Source organism: Mya arenaria, chromosome 4 (assembly GCF_026914265.1).
Source record: "Mya arenaria isolate MELC-2E11 chromosome 4, ASM2691426v1".
Classification (NCBI taxonomy): domain Eukaryota; kingdom Metazoa; phylum Mollusca; class Bivalvia; order Myida; family Myidae; genus Mya; species Mya arenaria.
Window position 1 is genome coordinate 76,305,451 of NC_069125.1, and position 27,326 is coordinate 76,332,776.

A 27,326-nucleotide genomic window follows, 5' to 3' on the forward strand; every position below is an offset into this window, starting at 1 on the left:
ATACATAGATCTTACGCTCTCGGCTTTAAGCTTTGCCTCAGAAACTACGTCAATATCTATAGCCAACTTCCCAAATAGTACGTGAGCGACTATGGCCACATACCCAGATGTTACGCGAGCGATTATAGTAACATACCCAGATGTTACGTGAGCGATTATAGCCACATACCCAGATGTAACGTGAGCAATTATAGCCACATACCCAGATGTTACGTCAGCGACTATAGTCACATAACCAGATGTTAAGTCAACGGCTATTGCCACATAACCAGATGTTACGTCAGCGGCTATTGCCACCTTCCCTACTTAACTACTAATATCCTACGCCTCACGTGTTACGATTTCTAAAAGGAGTTTGCTACTCAAAATGATAAAAAATGATGTATTTTTGCCTTTTTCGTGTACATGATATATACAATTTCAGATTAAACAACATGGCTGAAACCTATCAACGGAACACGTATCAATGATGTGATTGAATATATCACTTAAATCTACGTTGCTCTTGTACAAGTAAGAGGTAGATGCATATCACCTTCAGTATAATACATGTGCAGTACAGGGTGTTCACATTACCGAGTGTTTCAAAAAACAGGATACAACTTTATAATCATTTTTCAAATTAACAGACGCTTTTTATCAATTAAACTAAATTTAGTATCGCAAATTACTAGGGACATTCATAATATACACATACTTTCTTAATAGGTTATATAGTTATTGACGTCGTAGCAAAAACAGGTGTTTTAAGGCATTCGTTGAAGAAAACTGCAAGAACAATATACTTAATGTCGGAAGTTCAGGCTACGTTAGATTAATGTATTTGATATAAAAATATGTCATATTAATATAAAAATATTATGATTTAAATAGTTTCACTACAACTTTTTTTATTTTTGAATCTAATATAAATGGTAGTTTTGATTTAAAAAAAAAGATATTTCTAAAACTAATTCGGAAATCTGGGAAAATCTTGAAAGTAGATCTGTTTTGGAATGATTTTAAATCAAGTAAAGTACTTCATGGCGTAAAAGATGAATCCTGATTCACTATCATACGTTAAAAAATCTCAAATCGCCAAATAAAAAAGGGATATTTTGTTTTATGCAAAAATGACATAGCAACCACATAGAAATAACAAGCTTAAGTCGACATAACAGTAGGATGTTTTTTTTTACTTTGGATATTATTTTTGTAACACTTTGATTCTTTTATTGATATACTAGATCAAGCGGATGTTGTTAGCCGTATCCTGTTTTTGAAACATTCTGTACATATTATTCAAATCACTTATTCAAACACAGTCGTCGTTATTAATGACATTTATAAATGACTGTATGCTATCATTAAACTTCACTGGTTTCATTTCTAAACACATCATCAGAAGAAGAACGACAATAGTCAGCTCGGTAGGTGACTGTGAGCGAGTCCATGGCCCCTACAGAGGCTCGGCGTTTGGGTTGTTGTTCCACGGGATGTTCAATCGAGCAGGAAGTTTCCTGCAAACAACTACTATGACAGAGCGGAGGTCGAGCGGTTGCGCTATCACTCTGTGTTCTGAACATTTGCATAGAACCTTCATTGACAATAAGGGAGGGTGATAAAGAGCCCCCAAAAACACTAGATTCTATAGTGCTCTGTTTTGGATAGTCGTCCGTACTGCACTGGCGTTCCGTTAAATCATCATTAGACTCCGTAGACACTGTGTCTATCGTTTCCCCCCTCACTAACCTTTTACCGATATGGCCGTTTTGATGTAAAGACGTGTTGGCTTTAAGAGGGCCTGGATCACTATCCAGAGAGAGATGGTGACCGTTTCTTATTTTCCCACGCAGATAGTCCGCTGATGATCCGAGAAACCCAAGAATTTTAGCTTTACTATGCCTCTTTTGGTTTTGCACATTTGTTTCGCTATTATTTATTCTATTTTGGGCAACAACTTCCATTGACTTCCCTCTTCGCATTTTAGGTGTATCCAAAACAGACCAGAAACTTGTCGATTTGTTTCCGAATGCCCCAAACGCCAAGCTTGCAAATGAGCCCATTACTCCTTTACTGCCTGGTCGAATTTGTTGCCGGGCTGCAAGAAAAGTTGCGTTGTAAGAAAAGTCTTTCTATGGGTAAATTTATCTCTTTTTCTGTTTAGCCAAAACAATATATCCCAAAATTGAATAATACTACAGATACATTGTATCAAATATAACATATTTCACAAACTGTAGACTCAGTATAACGTGTTGAAATATTTCACCATAACTATACATGAAATATACTTTGAAAAAAGCTTGTTCAAATAAACAAATAATATAAATGCATGTGTTAATGATAAATATAGCAAAACAAACGTACAATAACGTTCAACTGGAACTTTGTTTCATTACTTTTTACAGTTTTGGTTCTTCAAATTGTAAAACAAACCAATGATTATGAATTCCGAAAAAATTAAGCGTGCCTTATATCAGTATGTATATGTATATGACCTATGCGGTCGAGCGCTGTATCACTGGGTTTGTATAAAACCATTTCCGTTAGTGTGATTATATTGTTCGACATTTTAAACAATACTATTTCTTATTGATATAGATTTACACATTCATGATAATGTTAAACCATCATCACAACTTTACATTAACAGTGATATGATGTTGTTAAATATTGAGCTATTGTTCTACATGGAAAATAAATGTAACCAACACCATAGTTTACTTAAGTTATGCAACAACATTTATTTTAGGAGCTATTTACAACTCAATAAACAGGTATATACACTGCATGTTTTAGCACTTAGAAGTATGCATTTAAAACATTTCATAACATACTCAGTTCGTATTAACGCACACACACACACACACACAATGCTAACAACAATACAGATAAACCATGAAAATGCAATTTCAGTTTCTGCAAACTGATTTATGTCGTTAAAACGACAAACTCCAAGCAAAGGCCTCCTCCCAAATCACAACAGAGTGGGGTAGAAGATAGCGTCAGTCAACAGAGCACACAGGAAGATAGAGTCACAACACTTAGACATGCATCAAGTTGCGGAAGCACTTGCGACCGTTTTTAGCATGCTTCGTTCCAAACAGAAAGACGCCTTCAAGTTCGGTGTTACCTAGGCTCTGGAAGATCTTCCAGTCGTCGATGCCTTCACTGAGACATAACTTCTTCAGCGCCTCTACTTGCTCCTAGAAATGAATATAACACTTTATCACATCAATTACGCATTTTAGGATTTTTATATGCAGACTTAAATAAATTAATTATCGACAAATGCAAGGAAAATAAATGGGGTATCATAATAAGTTTATGGTGTTTTGAATACATTTTGCGCATCAATTTGTGGGCAGTGGAACTTAAACATTATCTATTTTGATCGTCAATATTCCGATCAAATACTTTACGAAGAAAGGCTTGCAACACAATTCTAATCACGTTTACGTCTTTGAGGTATAAGGGAGATGACTGCGGGGGAACGTACTGGAACAATGGTGGTATAAGGGAGATGACTGCGGGGGAACGTACTGGAATAATGGTGGTATAAGGTAGATGTCTGCGGGGAAACGTACTGGAACAATGGTGGTATAAGGGAGATGACTGCGGGGGAACGTACTGGAACAATGGTGGTATAAGGGAGATGACTGCGGGGGAACGTACTGGAACAATGGTGATATAAGGGAGATAACTGCGGGGGAACGTACTGGAACAATGGTGGTATAAGGAAGATGACTGCAGGGGAACGTACTGGAACAATGGTGGTATAAGGGAGATGACTGCGGGGAACGTATTGGAACAATGGTGGTATGAGGGAGATGACTGCGGGGGAACGTACTGGAACAATGGTGGTATGAGGGAGATGACTGCGGGGAAACGTAATAGACAATGGTGGTATAAGGGAGATGACTTCGGGGGAACGTACTGAAGCAATGGTGGTATAAGGGAGATGACTGCGGGGGAACGTACTGGAACAATGGTGGTATAAGGGCGATGACTGCGGGGAAACGTACTGGAACAATGGTGGTATAAGGGCGATGCCTGCGGGGAAACGTACTGGAACAATGGTGGTATAAGGGCGATGCCTGCGGAAAACGGACTGGAACAATGGTGGTATAGGGGAGATGCCTGCGGGGGAACGTACTGGAACAATGATGGTATAAGGGAGATGACTGCGGGCGAACGTACTGGAACAATGGTGGTATAAGGGAGATGACTGCAGGGGAACGTACTGGAACAATGGTGGTATGAGGGAGATGACTGCGGGGGAACGTACTAGACAATGGTGGTATAAGGGAGATGACTGCGGGGTAACGTACTGGAACAATGGTGGTATAAGGGAGATGACTGCGGGGGAACGTACTGGAACAATGGTGGTATGAGGGAGATGACTGCGGGGGAACGTACTGGAACAATGGTGGTATGAGGGAGATGACTGCGGGGGAACGTACTGGAACAATGGTGGTATGAGGGAGATGACTGCGGGGGAACGTACTAGACAATGGTGGTATGAGGGAGATGACTGCGGGGGAACGTACTGGAACAATGGTGGTATAAGGGAGATGACTGCGGGGGACGTACTGGAACAATGGTGGTATAAGGGAGATGACTGCGGGGGAACGTACTGGAAAAATGGTGGTATAAGGGAGATGACAGCGGGGGAAGGTACTGGAACAATGGTGGTATAAGGGAGATGACTGCAAGGGAACGTACTGGAACAATGGTGGTATAAGGGAGATGTCTGCGGGGAAACGTACTGGAACAATGGTGGTATAAGGAAGATGACTGCAGGGGAACGTACTGGAACAATGGTGGTATAAGGGAGATGACTGCGGGGGAACGTACTGGAACAATGGTGGTATAAGGGAGATGTCTGCGGGGAAACGTACTGGAACAATGGTGGTATAAGGGAGATGTCTGCGGGGAAACGTACTGGAACAATGGTGGTATAAGGGAGATAACTGCGGGGGAACGTACTGGAACAATGGTGGTATAAGGGAGATGTCTGCGGGGGAACGTACTGGAACAATGGTGGTATAAGGGAGATAACTGCGGGGGAACGTACTGGAACAATGGTGGTATAAGGGAGATGACTGCGGGGGAACGTACTGGAACAATGGTGGTATAAGGGAGATGTTTGCGGGGAAACGTACTGGAACAATGGTGGTATAAGGGAGATGACTGCGGGGGAACGTACTGGAACAATGGTGGTATAAGGGAGATGACTGCGGGGGAACGTACTGGAAAAATGGTGGTATAAGGGAGATGACAGCGGGGGAAGGTACTGGAACAATGGTGGTATAAGGGAGATGACTGCAAGGGAACGTACTGGAACAATGGTGGTATAAGGGAGATGTCTGCGGGGAAACGTACTGGAACAATGGTGGTATAAGGAAGATGACTGCAGGGGAACGTACTGGAACAATGGTGGTATAAGGGAGATGACTGCAGGGGAACGTACTGGAACAATGGTGGTATAAGGGAGATGTCTGCGGGGAAACGTACTGGAACAATGGTGGTATAAGGGAGATGTCTGCGGGGAAACGTACTGGAACAATGGTGGTATAAGGGAGATGACTGCGGGGGAACGTACTGGAACAATGGTGGTATAAGGGAGATTTCTGCGGGGAAACGTACTGGAACAATGGTGGTATAAGGGAGATGACTGCGGGGGAACGTACTGGAACAATGGTGGTATAAGGGAGATGTTTGCGGGGAAACGTACTGGAACAATGGTGGTATAAGGGAGATGACTGCAGGGAAACGTACTGGAACAATGGTGGTATAAGGGAGATGTCTGCGGGGAAACGTACTGGAACAATGGTGGTATAAGGGAGATGACTGCAGGGGAACGTACTGGAACAATGGTGGTATAAGGGAGATGACTGCAGGGGAACGTACTGGAACAATGGTGGTATAAGGGAGATGACTGCGGGGGAACGTACTGGAACAATGGTGGGTTTGTATTTCGTATATAACTCTGTCTCACAAAAAATGGATGGTAGAACTTGGTTAAACATGCTGATTATCTACTGACATAACATTTAAGTGCCAAACAGGAACTAATAAAAAATATAGAAAATACTATTCAAACATTTCCTTATAAAAAAAGAAAAGAAACTATTACTGTGCTTATTTTCCGTATGCAAAGCCAGATTTTAATCTATTTCAAAACGGGTTAGAGTGCATGCAAAAATGCATCATTGAGGTCATGTGACCAGGACATGACTTTGTTGTTTACCTTATTGCTATATGCATTTCTATAATTGATTATTTCCGTTTCTCAAATATTATTTTCCAAATGTTATTGTATGTTTAACCAAAGTTGAGGTTTTATGTCTGAACTTTGTTGCGTTAGGAAGTTTGCCAAGGTTATTTTGGAAACAGAACTAAAAATGCATATCCTAAATTTTGGCAGGGTCTCACGAATCAGCACATAGCCACAATCTTGCATTCGTGTAGCATTTCAATTTTTCCATGAGAGCAGACTTAAAAGAGGGCTCCGATTCAATCTCACAAAATGGGCACCTAGTCGATGGTAGAAATTCATTCGCTACTGTACAGCGGCGTACGCCGTAGTTAGCCTACTTATAGCCCGAATACCGGCAAGCCATTCGCTGTATTCCGTGTATCCGCCGCCGTAGTTAACCTGCATAATTTGAGTCATGTAATATGCCTACGCTGGCAAACGCTGATAGTTTACGAAGGAAGTTGACCCATCCCATACACACATATTTTAATAACAACACCTATTACTTAAATAAACGTGTTGACAATGTATTTCTTACCTTATAACTGTCACGTTCTGCGCGAATCTGTTTGTTGTCATGCTCTATTTTCTTTTTCTGTGTAAACAACATTTTCAGTCGGAAGTGTTCGTGATCCTTTACAGCCACTACCAAACCTGAACAAAAAACGACAATAAGCGTCATTTAATGTTATATAATGATAGTAAAGCGACAATTAAGAAATGATAAACTTCTTGGATGTAAAACTCAATAACCGTATGCATACTGCTGAACTCCTTACGAATGAAGTTCCCAAATAGCGTGTATTTGTGAGATAAGTTCATATAAAAATAGGTTTTAATATGGTTATTAAAGTTGATTCACTTTTATCTTGGCAATTCCTGACCAAATTTATTACTAAGTTATACTATAGTCGATTTTTAAACGTAACAGCATAAATCGATATGCCCAACACTTAAATATTGTGTATCAATTCAGCATCAATAAAACTGACTATTCTTATCAAATTTCTTGTCTTGTGGTGCTGTGGATCTTGTTGAGTGTCTGTTGTCTTGTGGTGCTGTGGATCTTGTTGAGTGTATGTTGTCTTGTGGTGCTGTGGATCTTGTTGAGTGTCTGTTGTCTTGTGGTGCTGTGGATCTTGTTGAGTGTCTGTTGTCTTGTGGTGCTGTGGATCTTGTTGAGTGTCTGTTGTCTTGTGGTGCTGTGGATCTTGTTGAGTGTCTGTTGTCTTGTGGTGCTGTGGAACTTGTTGAGTGTCTGTTGTCTTGTGGTGCTGTGGAACTTGTTGAGTGTCTGTTGTTTTGTGGTGCTGTGGATCTTGTTGAGTGTCTGTTGTCTTGTGGTGCTGTGGATCTTGTTGAGTGTCTGTTGTTTTGTGGTGCTGTGGATCTTGTTGAGTGTCTGTTGTCTTGTGGTGCTGTGGATCTTGTTGAGTGTCTGTTGTCTTGTGGTGCTGTGGATCTTGTTGAGTGTATGTTGTCTTGTGGTGCTGTGGATCTTGTTGAGTGTCTGTTGTTTTGTGGTGCTGTGGATCTTGGTGAGTGTATGTTGTATTGTGGTGCTGTGGAACTTGTTGAGTGTATGTTGTCTTGTGGTGCTGTGGATCTTGTTGAGTGTATGTTGTATTGTGGTGCTGTGGATCTTGTTGAGTGTCTGTTGTCTTGTGGTGCTGTGGATCTTGTTGAGTGTCTGTTGTCTTGTGGTGCTGTGGCTCTTGTTGAGTGTCTGTTGTCTTGTGGTGCTGTGGATCTTGCTGAGTGTCTGTTGTCTTGTGGTGCTATGGATCTTGTTGAGTGTCTGTTGTCTTGCAACCATGTATGTCTAGTTGAGTATCTATTTTCCTGTGAAGTTGTGGAATTAGTAAAGTGATTGTTGTCTTGTGGCGTTGTGTGTCTCGTTGAATGTCTGTTGTAGCGTTGTGTTTTTTGATAAGTGTATGTTGTATTGTTGCGTTTTGTGCCTCTAGTTACGTTACAGTTGGTCTTTCCCATCGTGCATATTTACAATTTTATAGCTACATGTTTGACCTGTAGTCTGTATCTTTATATATTTACAAAAATGACTTCATTGCAGACGCCAAGAACACAAAAAAATAACTTCACATTTGTAAATAAATCGCATCCTCTAAGTACCCGAGCCTGGCTTCACTCGCCTGTGCTAATGATAAAGGATAACGTGTATATATCAAGTCAAAATTCAGCGTGGACAGTGCTGGGATACAAATTTATCGACTTCTTTTCCGAGATGATGCTACGTTCATATACAATTTAGCGTGCTTTTTTATTTTATACCCTTTTAAGACAGATTGCAATATGTTTTAAAGACTTAGTAACAAAACCTTTATTTTTCAAATGGCATGCACTAGGTAGTATACGGCAGATAAATATAATTAATATCTACCGACTTTGGAATATAATGATTATTATTGCCGAGCACAATGATGAACTGACATTCACGAAGTGTGACCTTAATACACATACGTATGTCTGCCTTTAAAATGTCTAGAATTGAAATCTTTATGTACAACTATGAATATTTCAGACATTATGTATACGGATCATGTAAATAGTTTATATTGCTTAGTACTTTTTATGTCTGTAAAACATCAACTATACGTTTTTTATCATCAACATCTATTTGAACACTTAATACAAGGCGTCCGCTTTATAATAAATTATAATAAGTGTATCTATGTATGAAAATACAGGTCCAAAAACTGGCACAATGTCCACGGCAACACACCCAGATTACACTGAGCATACGATATCGTTGACAGTAGATGTTGGGGTAACCGCCTCGGTCAGTGAACAGCAATTTGGAGACTATAGATTACTTGGCCTGACACCTGTCCTGACGTATTAAACGTGTACGTACTGTTGGTTACCCTTATCACCCTCCAGGGGAGCATAAAGGCGAGGATGTAGACAAACTGCTTTAACGTGTACATGGACAGGCCCTTCACGAAGATCATGTCCACAACAAACGAGGTCAGGATAACAAATGTGTCAAACACCTGCAAAAGAACAAAACCAATGCTGACGAGCAAATTGAAATGAAGCATCATAACGCCACCAATGGCGCCTTGGAATAATTATCTAGTTTTCAACACCTGCAATATGAATGGTATACAATATATACCATCTGAAATGTGGAAAGTTTCAAGGTATTTTACACTTCCATGTGAATGGCATGATATAATTTAACAAATGTAATGTAGAAGGTTTGACAGTGTTTAACACCTGCAAGTAAATGATATGACAGTTGTTAACAGCTGCAATGTAGATGGTATGACAGTTGTTAACCCCCTCAATATGGATGGTATGACATTTTTTAAACAGCTGCAATATGGAAAGCATGACAGTTTTTAAAACCTACAATGTGGAAGGCATGACAGTTCTTAACACCTGCAATGCAGAAGGCATGACAGTTTTTTTAAAACCTGCAATGTGGAAGGCATGACAGTCTTAAAACCTGCAATGTGGTAGGCATGACAGTCTTAAAGCCTGCAATTTGGAAGGCATGACAGTTCTTAACACCTGCAATGTGGAAGGCATGACAGTTTTTAACACCTGCAATGTGGAAGGCATGACAGTTCTTAACACCTGCAATGTGGATGGTATGACAGTATTGACAGCTGCAATGTGGATGATATGACAATATTGACAGCTGTAATGTGGATGGTATGACATTATTGACAGCTGCAATATGGATGGTATGACAGTATTGACAGCTGCAATATGGATGGTATGACAGTTGTTTTCCCCATCAATGTGGATGGTATGAATGTATTGACAGCTGCAAAGTGGATGGTATGACAGTATTGACAGCTGCAATATGGATGGTATGACAGTCGTTTACCCCCTCAATATGGGTGGTATGACATTATTTTTACACCTGCAATGTTGAAGGTATGACAGTATTTAGAACGTGTAAAAAGATGGGAAAAACTGCAACTTGAATGGTATTTTTGTCTTAACATCACCTGCAAATGGATGGCATGACAATTTTTAAGACCTTTAATGGAGATTATATGACAGTATTTAAGAGTATAATGTGGATGATATGATATTATCTAACACATGAAATAAGTAAACCCCGAGAAATACATCCATGCAATAGTAAATTGCAAACAGTCATCTGAACTTGAAATTATTGTATTAAACATCAGACATGAACTTTTACAAAACGACAATAAAAACACGAAACAGGGGTTAAACATGATGGTCGAACAACCTGAAACAGTCTTAACTTCTAAGCATAGCGATATAGTCTTGAAAAATACTGTGAAGGAAAACAAAGAAACCACCGTCTGTATTGGGTTAAGCGATAATAGTCAACACTACCAGAGGTGGGCATTGAATCCGGGTCTACAATAGAGGAGTGCAAAGTAGTCATACATATGCGTTTAAGTCTAGGCCCGTTCTGATGACAAACAAATCATTTCATATCTGCATTCAATCAAACCCGTAATCTAGCTCCATGGTTACGAACAGGACAACGCCTACACTGAAGAAAACATTTTAGTCAAACTTAAAAATAGAGGTTAAACGATATAATGAATACTGTAAATAAATGAAATGGAGCGACTTCAAGAACCACGTAGTCAACCCATACAATAGATGATAACTAAGAAGTCAATCACTTGCAGAGAAAACAACAAGAGGATGACCTTTTTTAATATCATGTATTATTGTTTGTTCTAAATTTTATTTCCAAAAATAATAAGTTCGTTTTGCTTGAGGAAGTGTTCTACCATCTGAACAAAATTGACTTTTACAAAATAAATCTTATTGTAATAACATAATAAATCGATCAAAATGGAAAAACCGGACATTTCTCCATTTCAACTTCACAAACTTGCGTGTGTGAGTGTCATATTGCGTGTCATTTTATTCATTGTACAACTGTGTTTCACAATTAAAGATAAGAATTGCCCACAAAACTCCATGAGTCATATATTTCTTACCTCCAATCGCCGGTGAAGGAGATGACTTCCAAAACAAACAATTTTCATCAATACCTGGAAAAAAAAGAGTAATTTGTTTATTAGGTTTTACACGAAGATGGTAGTATTTTTTCAAGCAAAATGCCTTTGTGTTTTAGACTTTTAATTGAGTGTTGTCCGTTGAGGGTTAAATGAGATTTGTACATTGAGAGTTAATTGTGTGTTGTTCGTTGAGTTTAGTACGATGAGGGTTTAACTACACAGACAAGCACAGCCATTGTGGACATGCCATGTGGTTTGTGACGTCACATTTGGTTATTGCATGAAGCAAGATACATCTCGCTTCAGAGAGGATTCGCTGCATGTTTATTATTTTCACATCAGTTTTTAAAAAACATAGCGTAGGCTTAGGGTCCAAAAATGTGTTGCATTAAAACATTACTTCTTTAAGTATATAATAACAATTTTTAACCATTACTTAATGCATATTATACACTTTTACACTTAAAATCAAAGCGCTTAAAGCGTCGACAGGCTTTCGACCTGCTACAATTGATGCGTTAAGTCATGTAATGGCGAACCGAACGGAAATTGTTTGAAAATTTCTCAGTTTGTCGCAGTAATTTCAGTGTATTGAGCATTTTGCATATTCCTATAATTAAACCACTGACACAAATCTGTTCATTTTGTCCACGATTGACATAGGGGGTTATATCAAAAGTATGTTGGTGATTCGATACAGAGGAATTTTGCACAATGATTATGTCATTGTAGAAAGAAACCTTAACATAAACTTAATAAACATGGCCAATGCATTTTGTTGGATGCATTTGGTTTAGCGGTAATACCTTGGAAGTAAGTAAAATACGACTCAGTCATGTTTGAATTGTACATTATACTTAAAAATGCACAATGCATTATCAGTGGCAGTGTTTTGTTTGTGAAACCAAAGTTCCAGATAAGGTTTCATATTCAATTGTGTATTACTCAATACTATAGTAATTATTTGGGTACTCCACATATTAAATGAGTATTTCATGACTAAACTCACACAACTTAGCAGGCCGAAAGCCTCTCAATGCTTTAAGCGCCTTGATTTTCAATGGCACAAATCTACTAGGGGCACGTGTTGGCTTGTTTTTTTTACCGTTCTGTTCCTGTGATCGCTCATAACTAATACCTCATGTTAAGACATTTGTAAACTCAAACTCCAATGATTTTGTCGAAACCCGGTTATTGATGTCCTCAGCTTTCACTGACAATCAAACACAGTGACCCCGACATTTATTGATAAATTATAAATGGATGTTTCTATGGACTGTGTGCGTTGTCTCGTGGGTCTCTTATTGGTGGTTTGTTTGTCTTTGGTATGTTTGTGTCATTTAATAAGATCACGGTGAGCTTGTCAATGTAGTTTTTTTTTTATTAATAAATGGGTGTAACCCGACCATAATTACAAAATACACTGAATACTAATCAAAGCTAAAATATCCAATAAGATTACACGTTTATGTAACTTATGTAAGTTAGATAAATATTTTTTCCAATGATCTTGACTTTAAAAAAAAACAAAAACTTAAAGCGTTCTCTTACCCAATATACGTCTGTACATTTCATTAGTAAACCTATGATACGATGGCTTGAAATATTCAGTGGCAAGTGTAATCCAAGTCTGGCAGCTGGGGCCAAAACTTTATAAAATTGACACTATTTGATACAACGGGAACGACGATCAATAAATTGGATTCCCTCCCAGAATCCGAATTAATAAATTGCTCCGCTTTACTGGGAGTGCCATTAGTTTCAATGTTTTTTCAGAGACGTTTATTCCCAATTTATATCACAACGGAGCGATTTGTTTTTCATACATTGCTAGCTTGTCATATCTTCTTTTGCCATCGCCTAGCTTTTTACAGACGTTTTATTTCGAAAGAAAGTGCCGTCGTAAATAATGTCAGAAAGAGAACCTTACTAAGTGTATTCATTTTTGAGTATACTTTCTGCACTCTAAACTGTAAGAGACTGCTTACGTTTTATAAACGGATTTATATATATTATACTTACCCACAAAACAAGTATTACACTTATGGAAAGGCTGATTTTATGGAAGATAAACCCTACGAGTTTCAAAACTGATTCATCCTCAACGTCTTTAACTGTGTGCCATGTCGCCAGTGATCCACTTTGATTTCTTTGGTCCTGGAAAACCATATTGCCACTATGGTATCTGGTGGAATTGTTCCTGCCAATAAACTGTGTGTTGTTGTTCCCTCCCCCGCCGGCCCCGGTGAAGGATCCGTTGGCGCCGTGCCGCCAGACGAGCCAAGCCTCCAGAATCTTGTCGTAGACGTGCTCGATATGGCTTGCCCGATGGGAGGAGAACTCGGACGGGTACTGCAGCTGAAGCTGCTCCAGGAACGAAGCGGAGGATTGCTGTGATTCAAACAGGATGTCTGAAAGACACATATTGAACGTTGAATAAGCCATACCGCACTGTGTTTATCAAAAATATTAATGCCTCTTAGACAATCAAAGACAAAGGAATAGATTCGAAGCCAAATTTGTGTCATGATTGTGTTAAGTGGCACTCAGACACAGGCCAATAGCCAATGAGAAAAACACAGACAAACAAGACACATATAAAAACAACACACCAAACCATTACAATCCATTACAAATTTTCGATATATATATATATTTAATAAAGATTATTGATACAGTGGAAAGTACAGATACAGACCCAGAAGCCAGGGAAAATAGAACATGCTGTTGAAATGAATGTACACGCACGCACGCACGTACGGACGCACACACGCACGCACACACACATACACACTTTATCAAAAATGTAACTAATCTCATGGGTTTTCACTTTACCAGGCATGTAATAGAAATCTCATGGCCCAAAACTTTAGCTTGAATGTAATAAAGCTCATGGCTCGACACTTTAGCAAGCACATTATGACGGTTAAATGAAAAAAATCAATTGCGTGTTCAAGTCAGTTTTAAAGCGTGTTTAAATTATAAATTAACTTCAAGTTCCAGACGAGTCTTGACTTTGTAATGAGTTTACTCTTCCTAAATGCAGTATGTCCCTTGGCAGACACTCCTGGTAAAGTAATCTGATGATTAAAACCATATTTTTTAAAATCTTCCTTCGAAATGGCAGAGTCCGGATACAATATTTTATGATACGACCTAATGGTAAGACAATCATACGACCTTATGGTAAGACAATCATGCGACCTCATGGTAAGACAATCATATGACCTTATGGTAAGACAGTCCCACGAGCTTATGGTAAGCCAATCATACGACCTTATGGTAAGACAATCACATGACCTCATGGTAAGACAATCATAAGACCTTATGGTAAGCCAATCATACGACCTTATGGTAAGACAATCATAAGACCTTATGGTAAGACAATCATGCGACCTTATGGTAAGACAACCATATGACCTTATGGTAAGATAGTCCCACGAGCTTATGGTAAGCCAATCATACGACCTTATGGTAAGACAATCACATGACCTCATGGTAAGACAATCATAAGACCTTATGGTAAGCCAATCATACGACCTTATGGTAAGACAATCATAAGACCTTATGGTAAGACAATCATACGACCTTATGGTAAGACAACCATATGACCTTATGGTAAGACAGTCCCACGAGCTTATGGTAAGCCAATCATACGACCTTATGGTAAGACAATCACATGACGTCATGGTAAGACAATCATAAGACCTTATGGTAAGCCAATCATACGACCTTATGGTAAGACAATCATAAGACCTAATCATACGACCTTATGGTAAGACAATCACATGACCTCATGGTAAGGCAATCATAAGATCTTATGGTAAGACAATCATATGACCTACAACCATATGACCTTATGGTAAGACAATCATATCACCTTATGGTAAGACAATCATACGACCTTATGGTAAGACAATCATACGACCTTATGGTAAGACAATCATACGACCTTATGGTAAGACAATCATATCACCTTATGGTAAGACAATCATACGACCTTATGGTAAGACAATCACATGACCTTATGGTAAGACAGTCATTTGAACTTATGGTAAGACAATCATAATTTTATGACCTTATGGTAAGACAATCATACACCTACAATCACATGACCTTATGGTGAGGCAATTATATTACCTCATTGTAAGACATTCATACGACCTACAATCATATGATCTCATGGTAAGACAATCATACGACCTTATGGTAAGACAATCACATGACCTTATGGTAAGACAGTCATTTGAACTTATGGTAAGACAATCATAATTTTATGACCTTATGGTAAGACAATCATACGACCTACAATCACATGACCTTATGGTGAGGCAATTATATTACCTCATTGTAAGACATTCATACGACCTACAGTCATATGATCTCATGGTAAGACAGTCATATGACCTTATGGTAAGACAATCATACGACCTTATGGTAAAACAATCATATGACCTTATGGTAAGACAATCATATGACCTTATGGTACGACAATCACATGACCTTATGGTAAGACAATCATACGACCTACAATCATATGACTTTATGGTAAGACAATCATATCACCTTAAGGTTAGACAATCATACGACCTACAATCATAAAACCTTATAGTAAGACAATCATATCACCTTATGGTAAGACAATCATACGACCTACTATCACATGACCTTATGGTAAGACAATCATACGACCTACTATCACATCACCTTATGGTAAGAAAATCATAAGACCTTATGGTAAGACAATCATATCACCTTATGGTAAGACAATCATATCACCTTTTGGTAAGACAATCATATCACCTTTTGGTACGACAATCATAAGACCTTAACATGATTTCAGTTTTATATCATCGTTACCTGAATCTGTATTACTAATCATACTCGTCTCCGGCATGAAACATTCAGTGTTACTTCAGATTTGTCATTAACCTTACGTCGAAATAGCGCAAAGCACTCATGATTATTCATAGACATGTTTTTACAACTTCTTAACGATCTAAACTTTGAACATAATACCAAATCACTTTAAGGTATTCGATGCTTAAATGATATGTGTTCGTGTTTTATGCAACTGGTCGTAGTGAGACCTGGAGGCCGCCATTTAATTTTGTCGTCATTCCCAAGAATAATTCTCTCTGATTACTTATAATTATGTAATATAAATGACCGAAAATATATCACAGATAAAATTATGGCAATTGTATGTTTTTCCTTATTTCAGCTAAATTATTCAGTGAACTGACCAATTTGTCATTAGTTCAAGGTCAAAACAGGATGTCTGCAATATTGCTATCGTTGTCATATTTACATAATCCTCCTTTACACATTAAAACCATTTGAAATGACACCAGAACAATATGATGTCAGCAGAAAATCAAAAGCTTCCATTCTTGTACATCCAATACCCTATACAGACAGACTCTCATTTTCTTACGGCTGCAACTCATCACAAACTATACTCGTTTGAAATGGTAAATCGTTTGTCTTTATGAGTGCAATGTAATATTCCGGTAAGTGGCTAATGACCTGCCAACTGGCCGTCACTAAGATGCTGTAGAACTCCCACAGCGATATTGCTTTCATGAAAAATGGTAATCTATTATAGTGATCACAGTAATATTGTAATTGTGCTGATTTAATTTAAATAAAGTCAGCCTGTGTGTTCAATGATGGGGTCAAGCCATTAACTTGGAAACATCTTTCAGTACGGACTTTCAATTGATGGTATGATATGAATTTTACATTTGTACATCTGGTCACCGCTTGCCTGTTTTTTTGTCGGAGATAACTGAATGTTTGAATGTTCAAATAATATATTTACTCTTATCTACAATACTAAAACATTTAAGATTGTTGCCGTGAACAAATATTTCTTGGTTTTGTCATATCGAGTTCGTGTTTTTAATGCAGCAACTCTGAATATAATGCATGTGTTTAAAGCATATTGTGTTGTTACCTTTGACGTGGTGGAGGTCTAGGATGAGTTCTCCGAGCACGAGAGCGCAGTCGATGATGTTGAGGACAACAATCACTAGCAACACGTACTTGTTCAGCAGCAGCTTACCGCCCCGCCTCCGCCACCTAGAACATGTTCAAAACCAATCAAAAGTCTTCATCAGTATGAGAACTGAATCCGTAAATTACATTTCCTTGATCTTAGTTGTTACAACAAACATATCGATGCTCTTTAGATATGTTTGAAATGACAATCATTTTTCATTATTAAAATACTGAAATTATTTAACCATTTCATCTTTACTACATATAAAGCAAACACTCGTAACAGTTGATACGTTAAGGAATTATCAGAATATTGTCCCAGTAGCAAAGATGAAACTCCTGGTAAAACTCTAATGTATAATTGTTGTCGCCTGAGATTAAAACTCGCCAAAAAGACAGAACATACTGAACTTATTTCTCCTTAGAACTTTACAAGATCCTATATGATTGTTTTTATTAAATCAAACTTCTATCCTTTTCAAACAAATCAACACATTTGAAGCAGGAAATTTTATACCGAGGAAGAAAACAAGCAATTAGCGGAAATATTTCATATGGCCGCTCTCTATTAGATGGCCATGAAACGAAGACAAGCATGGTAAAAGCCGAGTAAGAAGCCATAAACGTCCTGTCTCAGACTGAATATGGCAAACGTTGAATAAACGTCACATTAAGAAGCATTTAGGACAAGCTCTAAATCAGCCGCTAAACGTATTTCGAAAGCATAACCATGTATGTTCTTGTATTTGTTATAGTGCATTTATGAGGTATGCTAAAGTGCCAATGTTACTAGAATAGAATGATTAAACTGACACACGTGCATGAATGATGTATGCTTAAGTGTGAATGTTACTAGAATAGAATGATTAAACTGACACACGTGCATGAATGATGTATGCTAAAGTGCCAATGTTACTAGAGAAGAATGATTAATCTGACACACGTGCTTGCATGATGTATGCTAAAGTGACAATGTTAAAGAAAAGAATGATTATTCTGACGCACGTGTTATTGTAAATAATATTCAGATACATATACTACGTATTCGATATTTCGTTGAATCATTTTGAACATACTTTACAACCGACTATGTCGTGACATATTTACATTTCAAGATGAAACGGCGGCAATAACAGAGATATGTAAGAAATAGCGTTATGATTGTTATGACGCCTCAGGCCTTTTATGTCTTCCTAAATATTACAAAGAGATCATTATAGCAATCTCTCGAAGGAAATGCTGTATACATAACTAATTCTAGATATATAATAGACTGGTATCTACAGTGGTCAAGTAAATTAGGTCAAAAGCTAAGTTGGCCACGATATGCTTAAGCAATTTTAAGTTTTCATGATCTTGCTGGTCATGCAATGTAAATAATCCACACACACATAGAATAGGTTTTGTTAAAATAACAAACAACAAAAAATTGCAAAACGTGAAAAATATTCAGAAATTCTGGAAAATATATGCAATGCAAAATGCCAAAAAATGTATGTTTTTTTAAATCCTTTTTTCTAAAATCGAACATTGAGAAACCAAAAATGCAACTTTGATATTACACCCAGACAGGTTATTCTTTTAACGTATGGCACTTTATTTTAAGGCAAATACAAACTAAACCCTCACAGTTAGATACATATACATATTTAACTCTATAACCCTATTAATGATCACGTATATATGTTCACTTTGAAGCTACTTGAATATATCTTGTGTTCACATGTTTCAGAATTTGTGTATGTAGAATAACAATTCATTACAAAGTGAATCACCGGAGCAGACGACAAGTGGAAGACATCGCTACAGATTACCCTTCCAAACGACAACCCTTCAACTCAAAGAAATAATGTTTCTGTTCATTGGCGACCACTTACTGGGCAAGATTGCAACGATTCATTCTTACCAACAAAACCAAAAATTGTCCTTATATTGAATTTGGTATGAGTTAATTTAATCTTATTGAGTTAAAACAAGCACAGAAAATTGTGCTTTATGGATTTTCCGCCAAACAGTTTTGGAGATGACCAGTGCCTCAACAGTGCAATTTGTGTTTGTTTGACGTCCGTTACTGTGTCTGATTGGTGTTTATCCATTCTCCGCTGGGCTCAGATATGTCATCATAGAATACCACCACCACTCTCTTCCAAACGCAATTTGCAGGATGCCAAGATTGAACATCTTTGTCGATACGTCCAAATCTCAATTATCTTTGTTACGAAATAGAGCGTCAATGTATTACTGTGTCGGCTACATAAATCAACGTTTGTATTGGTTTGTTTACATGTTTTTAAGCCACCGACGGGAAATGAACGAATGCGAAAAAATAGGGTAAAGAGAAAATGTTAATTGAACTGAGAACAACTCGTCAAAATTTTGAACGTTTCACACGTTTTAATATATCTCCCTAATTAGGAGTTCAAAGGACAAACAAGTCAGACAGAAGTGCAATATTTAATATTTAACCCATTTTTCTTCAAGATATCACCAAAATTAAAAAAAAAACCTTTTAATATTGCATGCTTTTGCGAGCAATACAATTGTCGAATATTGGTATTAGGATCATCTCTTTCAGTCCAAGAGCTATTTACTTAGCCTAATGTTTAGAAAAGAGATCAATAGTTTCATCTCCTGTCAAAATTAATTCTGTGTTTCAGTGTTGACAGTGCAATGTTTGCACACAATGTTTTCTGTAGATTCCCCTGGGTTTCGTAATAATATTCCTGCCTCGAGTTCATGGATTACTTTAAAGGCACGGTCTACGTGTGCTGGAGTATTGTTGATTCATTAGGACTGGAAACTCTAGCTCACGTGTGGCCGTTACTTAAATGTGCTACATGCGTATAATATTTCGTCGGAAAACTATAATAAAAGTTTAGTTCTAGACTTAAGACTTTCTGAATGGCGGATATTAGAATATAATTATGAGGCATCATCGTTACAATAATATTTTGATAGTTAAGTGGATTTTGTTTTTCGATTACCACTACATAAAGAAACATTTTCAACCTAACAAATGGGCAGGCTTTTAACAAACCGGAAAAACGAAATAATAGAGTATGACTTTAGTTGCTTCCTTTGTCCCTAAAAACACGAGGGTATTTATCAGGTTTTCGTTTATTCTTTTCTAAAAACATACCTTCGTCTGTTTAGTCTGCATGCTGGCATTTTGGTCTCGAAACCAGCACAAAGAACCCTTAACCTGTTGTATATTGGTTTATTTCTTTTTGATTGAGATGTAATAACGTTTTCTATGTTAATCTTACACTTACGTACATACATATATACAGCACACTATAATAAAATCGGAGTCATTTCTTTTGTTTTTGCATTTTTTGTGGGCCATTATATTGACAATCAAGGATTTTCCGAATGTTATGATTATTAATTTTATTTATATCGATTTTGACGAACTAAAACCAACTAAGTTAGAGTCCATTTTGACGTAATACAGAAAAAAAGCGTGCTACCTTGGCCTGGCACTCTATATTTGCTACCTCGGCCTGCCACGCTTTAATGCTACCTCGGCCTTCAACGCTATAAATGCTACCTCGGCCTGTCACCTTATATTTTCTTCAGATTGCCAAAATTGAACTCTAGCATAAACTTAATTCACGAGCAATAGCGTTATTGAAAAGAAACCTCAGTTCGCATGTGTCATTTGTGTTTTATGACCCTGTAGGTAATAAAACAACCCATTGCTCTGTGTGTTTCCACAAAATGTATGCTGTGTGTATGTGCTAACTGTTGTTATCTATCCATGTGGAGACATACTAGTGTTAAGCATACTTTTGTTAGACATTACTAATGAGGTTTAATGAACCCTGCCTAATCCCATTCGGAATGATATTCATGTAGTTAAGACGAAACGGATAAATAAGGCCATACAGGGGTTAGTGTTTGTGTCGATCTACTTGGGTTATTTACTTCTGTATGTCCGTACCTTTGTTGGGGTCGTTCTATTGGTGTAACTTAATTATGTATGCCCGTGCCCCTGTTGGATTCGTTCTACTTGTGTCACTTATTTTTATATACCCGTGCCCCTGTTGTGGTCGTTCTACTTGTGTCACATACTTCTGTATGCCCGTGCCCCTGTTGGGGTCGTTCTACTTGTGTCACTTACTTCTGTATGCCCGTGCCCCTTTTGGGGTCGTTCTACTGGTGTAACTTATTTATGTATGCCCGTGCCCCTGTTGGATTCGTTCTACTTGTGTCACTTATTTTTATATACCCGTGCCCCTGTTGTGGTCGTTCTACTTGTGTCACTTACTTCTATATGCCCGTGCCCCTGTTGTGGTCGTTCTACTAATGTCACATACTTCTGTATGCCCGTGCCCCTGTTGTGGTCGTTCTACTTGGCTCACTTATTTTTATATGCCCGTGCCCCTGTTGGGGTCGTTCTACTTGTGTCACTTACTTCTGTATGCCCGTGCCCCTGTTGGGGTCGATATACTTGTGTGACATACTTCTGTATGCCCGTGCCCCTGTTGGGGTCGATCTACTTGGCTCACTTACTTTTATATACCCGTGCCCCTGTTGGGGTCGTTCTACTTGTGTCACTTATTTTTATATACCCGTGCCCCTGTTGTGGTCGTTCTACTTGTGTCACATACTTCTGTATGCCCGTGCCCCTGTTGTGGTCGTTCTACTTGTGTCACATACTTCTGTATGCCCGTGCCCCTGTTGGGGTCGATCTACTTGTGTCACATACTTCTGTATGCCCGTGCCCCTGTTGGGGTCGTTCTACTTGTGTCACTTACTTCTATATACCCGTGCCCCTGTTGGCGTCGATCGACTTGTGTCACTTACTTCTGTATGCCCGTGCCCCTGTTGGGGTCGATCTACTTGTGTCACTTACTTCTATATGCCCGTGCCCCTGTTGTGGTCGTTCTACTAATGTCACATACTTCTGTATGCCCGTGCCCCTGTTGGGGTCGTTCTACTTGGCTCACTTATTTTTATATGCCCGTGCCCCTGTTGGGGTCGTTCTACTTGTGTCACATACTTCTGTATGCCCGTGCCCCTGTTGGGGTCGATATACTTGTGTGACATACTTCTGTATGCCCGTGCTCCTGTTGGGGTCGATCTACTTGTGTCACTTACTTCTATATACCCGTGCCCCTGTTGTGGTCGTTCTACTTGTGTCACATACTTATGTATGCCCGTGCCCCTGTTGGGGTCGTTCTACTTGGCTCACTTACTTTTATATGCCCGTGCCCCTGTTGGGTCGTTCTACTTGTGTCACATACTTCTGTATGCCCGTGCCCCTGTTGGGGTCGATCTACTTGTGTCACATTCTTCTGTATGCCCGTGCCCCTGTTGGGGTCGATCTACTTGTGTCACTTACTTCTGTATACCCGTGCCCCTGTTGTGGTCGTTCTACTTGTGTCACATACTTTTGTATGCCCGTGCCCCTGTTGGGGTCGATCTACTTGTGTCACTTACTTCTGTATACCCGTGCCCCTGTTGTGGTCGTTCTACTTGTGTCACATACTTTTGTATGCCCGTGCCCCTGTTGGGGTCGATCTACTTGTGTCACATACTTCTGTATGCCCGTGCCCCTGTTGGGATCGTTCTTCTTGTGTCACTTACTTCTGTATACCCGTGCCCCTGTTGTGGTCGTTCTACTTGTGTCACATACTTCTGTATGCCCGTGCCCCTGTTGGGGTCGATCTACTTGTGTCACATACTTTTGTATGCCCGTGCCCCTGTTGGGGTCGATCTACGTGTGTCACTTACTTCTGTATGCCCGCTCCTGTTGGGGTCCTTCTTCTTGTGTCACATACTTTTGTATACCCGTGCCCCTGTTGGGGTCGATCTACTTGTGTCACATACTTCTGTTTGCCCGTGCCCCTGTTGGGGTCGTTCTTCTTGTGTCACATACTTTTGTATGCCCGTGCCCCTGTTGGGGTCGATCTACTTGTGCCACTTACCTTTGTATACCCGTGCCCCTGTTGGGGTCGTTCTACTTGTGCCACTTACCTTTGTATACCCGTGCCCCTGTTGGGGTCGATCTACTTGTGCCACTTACCTTTGTATGCCCGTGCCCCTGTTGGGGTCGTTCTACTTGTGCCACTTACCTTTGTATGCCCGTGCCCCTGTTGGGGTCGTTCTACTTGTGCCACTTACCTTTGTATACCCGTGCCCCTGTTGGTGTTGGGGTCGATCTACTTGTGCCACTTACCTTTGTATGCCCGTGCCCCTGTTGGGGTCGATCTACTTGTGCCATTTACCTTTGTATACCCGTGCCCCTGTTGGGGTCGATCTACTTGTGCCACTTACCTTTGTATGCCCGTGCCCCTGTTGGGGTCGTTCTACTTGGCTCACTTACTTTTATATGCCCGTGCCCCTGTTGGGTCGTTCTACTTGTGTCACATACTTCTGTATGCCCGTGCCCCTGTTGGGGTCGATCTACTTGTGTCACATTCTTCTGTATGCCCGTGCCCCTGTTGGGGTCGATCTACTTGTGTCACTTACTTCTGTATACCCGTGCCCCTGTTGTGGTCGTTCTACTTGTGTCACATACTTTTGTATGCCCGTGCCCCTGTTGGGGTCGATCTACTTGTGTCACTTACTTCTGTATACCCGTGCCCCTGTTGTGGTCGTTCTACTTGTGTCACATACTTTTGTATGCCCGTGCCCCTGTTGGGGTCGATCTACTTGTGTCACATACTTCTGTATGCCCGTGCCCCTGTTGGGGTCGTTCTTCTTGTGTCACTTACTTCTGTATACCCGTGCCCCTGTTGTGGTCGTTCTACTTGTGTCACATACTTCTGTATGCCCGTGCCCCTGTTGGGGTCGATCTACTTGTGTCACATACTTTTGTATGCCCGTGCCCCTGTTGGGGTCGATCTACGTGTGTCACTTACTTCTGTATGCCCGCTCCTGTTGGGGTCCTTCTTCTTGTGTCACATACTTTTGTATACCCGTGCCCCTGTTGGGGTCGATCTTCTTGTGTCACATACTTCTGTTTGCCCGTGCCCCTGTTGGGGTCGTTCTTCTTGTGTCACATACTTTTGTATGCCCGTGCCCCTGTTGGGGTCGATCTACTTGTGCCACTTACCTTTGTATACCCGTGCCCCTGTTGGGGTCGTTCTACTTGTGCCACTTACCTTTGTATACCCGTGCCCCTGTTGGGGTCGATCTACTTGTGCCACTTACCTTTGTATGCCCGTGCCCCTGTTGGGGTCGTTCTACTTGTGCCACTTACCTTTGTATGCCCGTGCCCCTGTTGGGGTCGATCTACTTGTGCCACTTACCTTTGTATACCCGTGCCCCTGTTGGTGTTGGGGTCGATCTACTTGTGCCACTTACCTTTGTATGCCCGTGCCCCTGTTGGGGTCGATCTACTTGTGCCACTTACCTTTGTATACCCGTGCCCCTGTTGGGGTCGATCTACTTGTGCCACTTACCTTTGTATGCCCGTGCCCCTGTCGGGGTCGATCTACTTGTGCCACTTACCTTTGTATACCCGTGCCCCTGTTGGGGTCGATCTACTTGTGCCACTTACCTTTGTATGCCCGTGCCCCTGTTGGGGTCGTTCTACTTGTGCCACTTACCTTTGTATACCCGTGCCCCTGTTGGGGTCGTTCTACTTGTGCCACTTACCTTTGTATGCCCGTGCCCCTGTTGGGGTCGATCTACTTGTGCCACTTACCTTTGTATACCCGTGCCCCTGTTGGGGTCGTTCTACTTGACTCACTTCCTTTGTATATCCGTGCCACTATTGGGATCGTTCTACCTGGCTCACTTACTTTTATATACCCGTGCTCCTGTTGGGGTCGTTCTACTTGGCTCACTTACTTTTATATACCCGTGCCACTATTGGGGTCGATCTACTTGGCTCACTCACTTTTATATACCCGTGCCACTATTGGGGTCGATCTACTTGGCTCACTTACTTTTATATACCCGTGCCACTATTGGGGTCGATCTTCTTGGCTCACTTACTTTTATATACCCGTGCCACTATTGGGGTCGATCTACTTGGCTCACTTACTTTTATATACCCGTGCCACTATTGGGGTCGATCTACTTGGCTCACTTACTTTTATATACCCGTGCCACTATTGGGGTCGATCTACTTGGCTCACTTACTTTTATATACCCGTGCCACTATTGGGGTCGATCTACTTGGCTCACTTACTTGTATATACCCGGGCCACTATTGGGGTCGATCTACTTGGCTCACTTACTTTTATATACCCGTGCCACTATTGGGATCAATCTACTTGGCTCACTTACTTTTATATACCCTTGCCACTATTCGGGTCGATCTACTTGGCTCACTTACTTTTATATACCCGGGCCACTATTGGGGTCGATCTACTTGGCTCACTTACTTTTATATACCCGGGCCACTATTGGGGTCGATCTACTTGGCTCACTTACTTGTATATACCCGTGCCACTATTGGGATCGTGCCCCTGTTGGGGTCGATCTACTTGTGTCACTTACTTCAATATACCCGTGCCCCTGTTGGGGTCGATCTACTTGTGTCACATACTTCTGTATGCCCGTGCCCCCCTGTTGGGGTCGATCTACTTGTGTCACTTACTTCTGTATGCCCGTGCCCCTGTTGTGGTCGATCTACTTGTGTCACATACTTTTGTATGCCCGTGCCCCTGTTGGGGTCGATCTACTTGACTCACTTACCTTTGTATATTCGTGCCACTATTGGGATCGTTCTACCTGGCTCACTTACTTCCTTGCTACTGTTTGGATCGATCTACTTGTGTCACTGACTTCACTTACTTTTGTATGTCCCTGCCACTGTTTGGGTCGCTCACTTACTTCTGTATGCCTGTGCCCCTGTTGGGGTCGTTCTTCTTGTGTCACTTACTTCTGTATGCCCGTGCCCCTGTTGGGGTCGATCTACGTGTGTCACTTACTTCTGTATGCCCGCTCCTGTTGGGGTCGTTCTACTTGTGTCACATACTTCTGTATGCCCGTGCCCCTGTTGGGGTCGATCTACTTGTGTCACATACTTCTGTATGCCCGCGCCCCTGTTGGGGTCGATCTACTTGTGTCACATACTTCTGTATGCCCGTGCCCCTGTTGGGGTCGATCTACGTGTGTCACTTACTTTTGTATGCCCGCTCCTGTTGGGGTCGTTCTACTTGTGTCACATACTTCTGTATGCCCGTGCCCCTGTTGGGGTCGATCTACTTGTGTCACTTACTTCTGTATGCCCGTGCCCCTGTTGGGGTCGTTCTCCTTGTCCCGCTGTATCTCGGCCTCCAGTTCGTGTTCCAGTTTTTCGACCGAACTATACGCCTTCGCGAACGCCAGAGACCCTGCAGCCAGCATCTGAAAGCACACACACATTATTATATGTACTAATGCATTCCTAATGTAACGATTGTAGGAATGCTATCGATGATTAATTATTGTCGCCTTTTGAACGTCTCTTGCTAAATGTTTCATTTAACATGCGTATGGATTTTTCTGTTTATAAATTCAGAAGTCTACGTCACCAATCCACGGTCGTTTGTTCAAAGCCGCATTAAAATGTTGTTGTTTTTAATGTTTTCGTGTAGGGTTATAGATATTTTGGAAGAAAATATAGAATGATATAACTTCTTAAACTTTGATGTTTTGTATTTATTTGTTTGTTTGTTTGTTGGTTCGTTGGTTCGTTCGTTCGTTCATTCATTCATTCATTCATTCATTCATTCATTCGTTCATGTAGTTATTCATTCGTTCGTTCGTTCGTCCGTCCGTCCGTCCGTCCGTCCGTCCGTTCGTTCGTCCGTCCGTCCGTCCGTCCGTCCGTCCGTCCGTCCGTCCGTCCGTCCGTCCGTCCGTTCATTCATTCATTCATTCATTCATTCATTCATTCATTCATTCATTCATTCATTCATTCATTCATTCATTCATTCATTCATTCATTCATTTATTTATTTATTAGCATATTTATTTATTTATTTATTAGTGTTATACGCTTTATCTTGTTTGTTTTTCAGGCATTTAAATATTTTTAACCGATCGCCATGTATATATGCATAAGATACAATTTATCATTGATTAAGGGTTTTGACTTAATTCTTTTGGACTTCAGCAAAGCTTTTGATAAGGTAAATCATCTCAAA

At 40.2% G+C, this 27,326-nt stretch overlaps 1 protein-coding gene across 1 annotated transcript in view; it reads right to left on the reverse strand.

The window, feature by feature from the left end:
* Positions 1 to 1,346: 1,346 nt before the first annotated feature.
* The window catches only part of LOC128231081 (uncharacterized), a 53,882-nt gene continuing 27,902 nt past the window's right edge, over positions 1,347 to 27,326 (reverse strand). The window contains exons 2-9 of the mRNA XM_052943500.1: positions 26,417 to 26,544; positions 17,192 to 17,316; positions 13,255 to 13,643; positions 11,212 to 11,265; positions 9,120 to 9,258; positions 6,783 to 6,898; positions 3,116 to 3,188; positions 1,347 to 2,080 (exon numbers count right to left, since the gene is read on the reverse strand). Of these exons, the coding sequence (XP_052799460.1) occupies positions 1,347 to 2,080; positions 3,116 to 3,188; positions 6,783 to 6,898; positions 9,120 to 9,258; positions 11,212 to 11,265; positions 13,255 to 13,643; positions 17,192 to 17,316; positions 26,417 to 26,544 (1,758 nt within the window). The remainder of the gene's footprint in view (positions 2,081 to 3,115; positions 3,189 to 6,782; positions 6,899 to 9,119; positions 9,259 to 11,211; positions 11,266 to 13,254; positions 13,644 to 17,191; positions 17,317 to 26,416; positions 26,545 to 27,326) is intronic.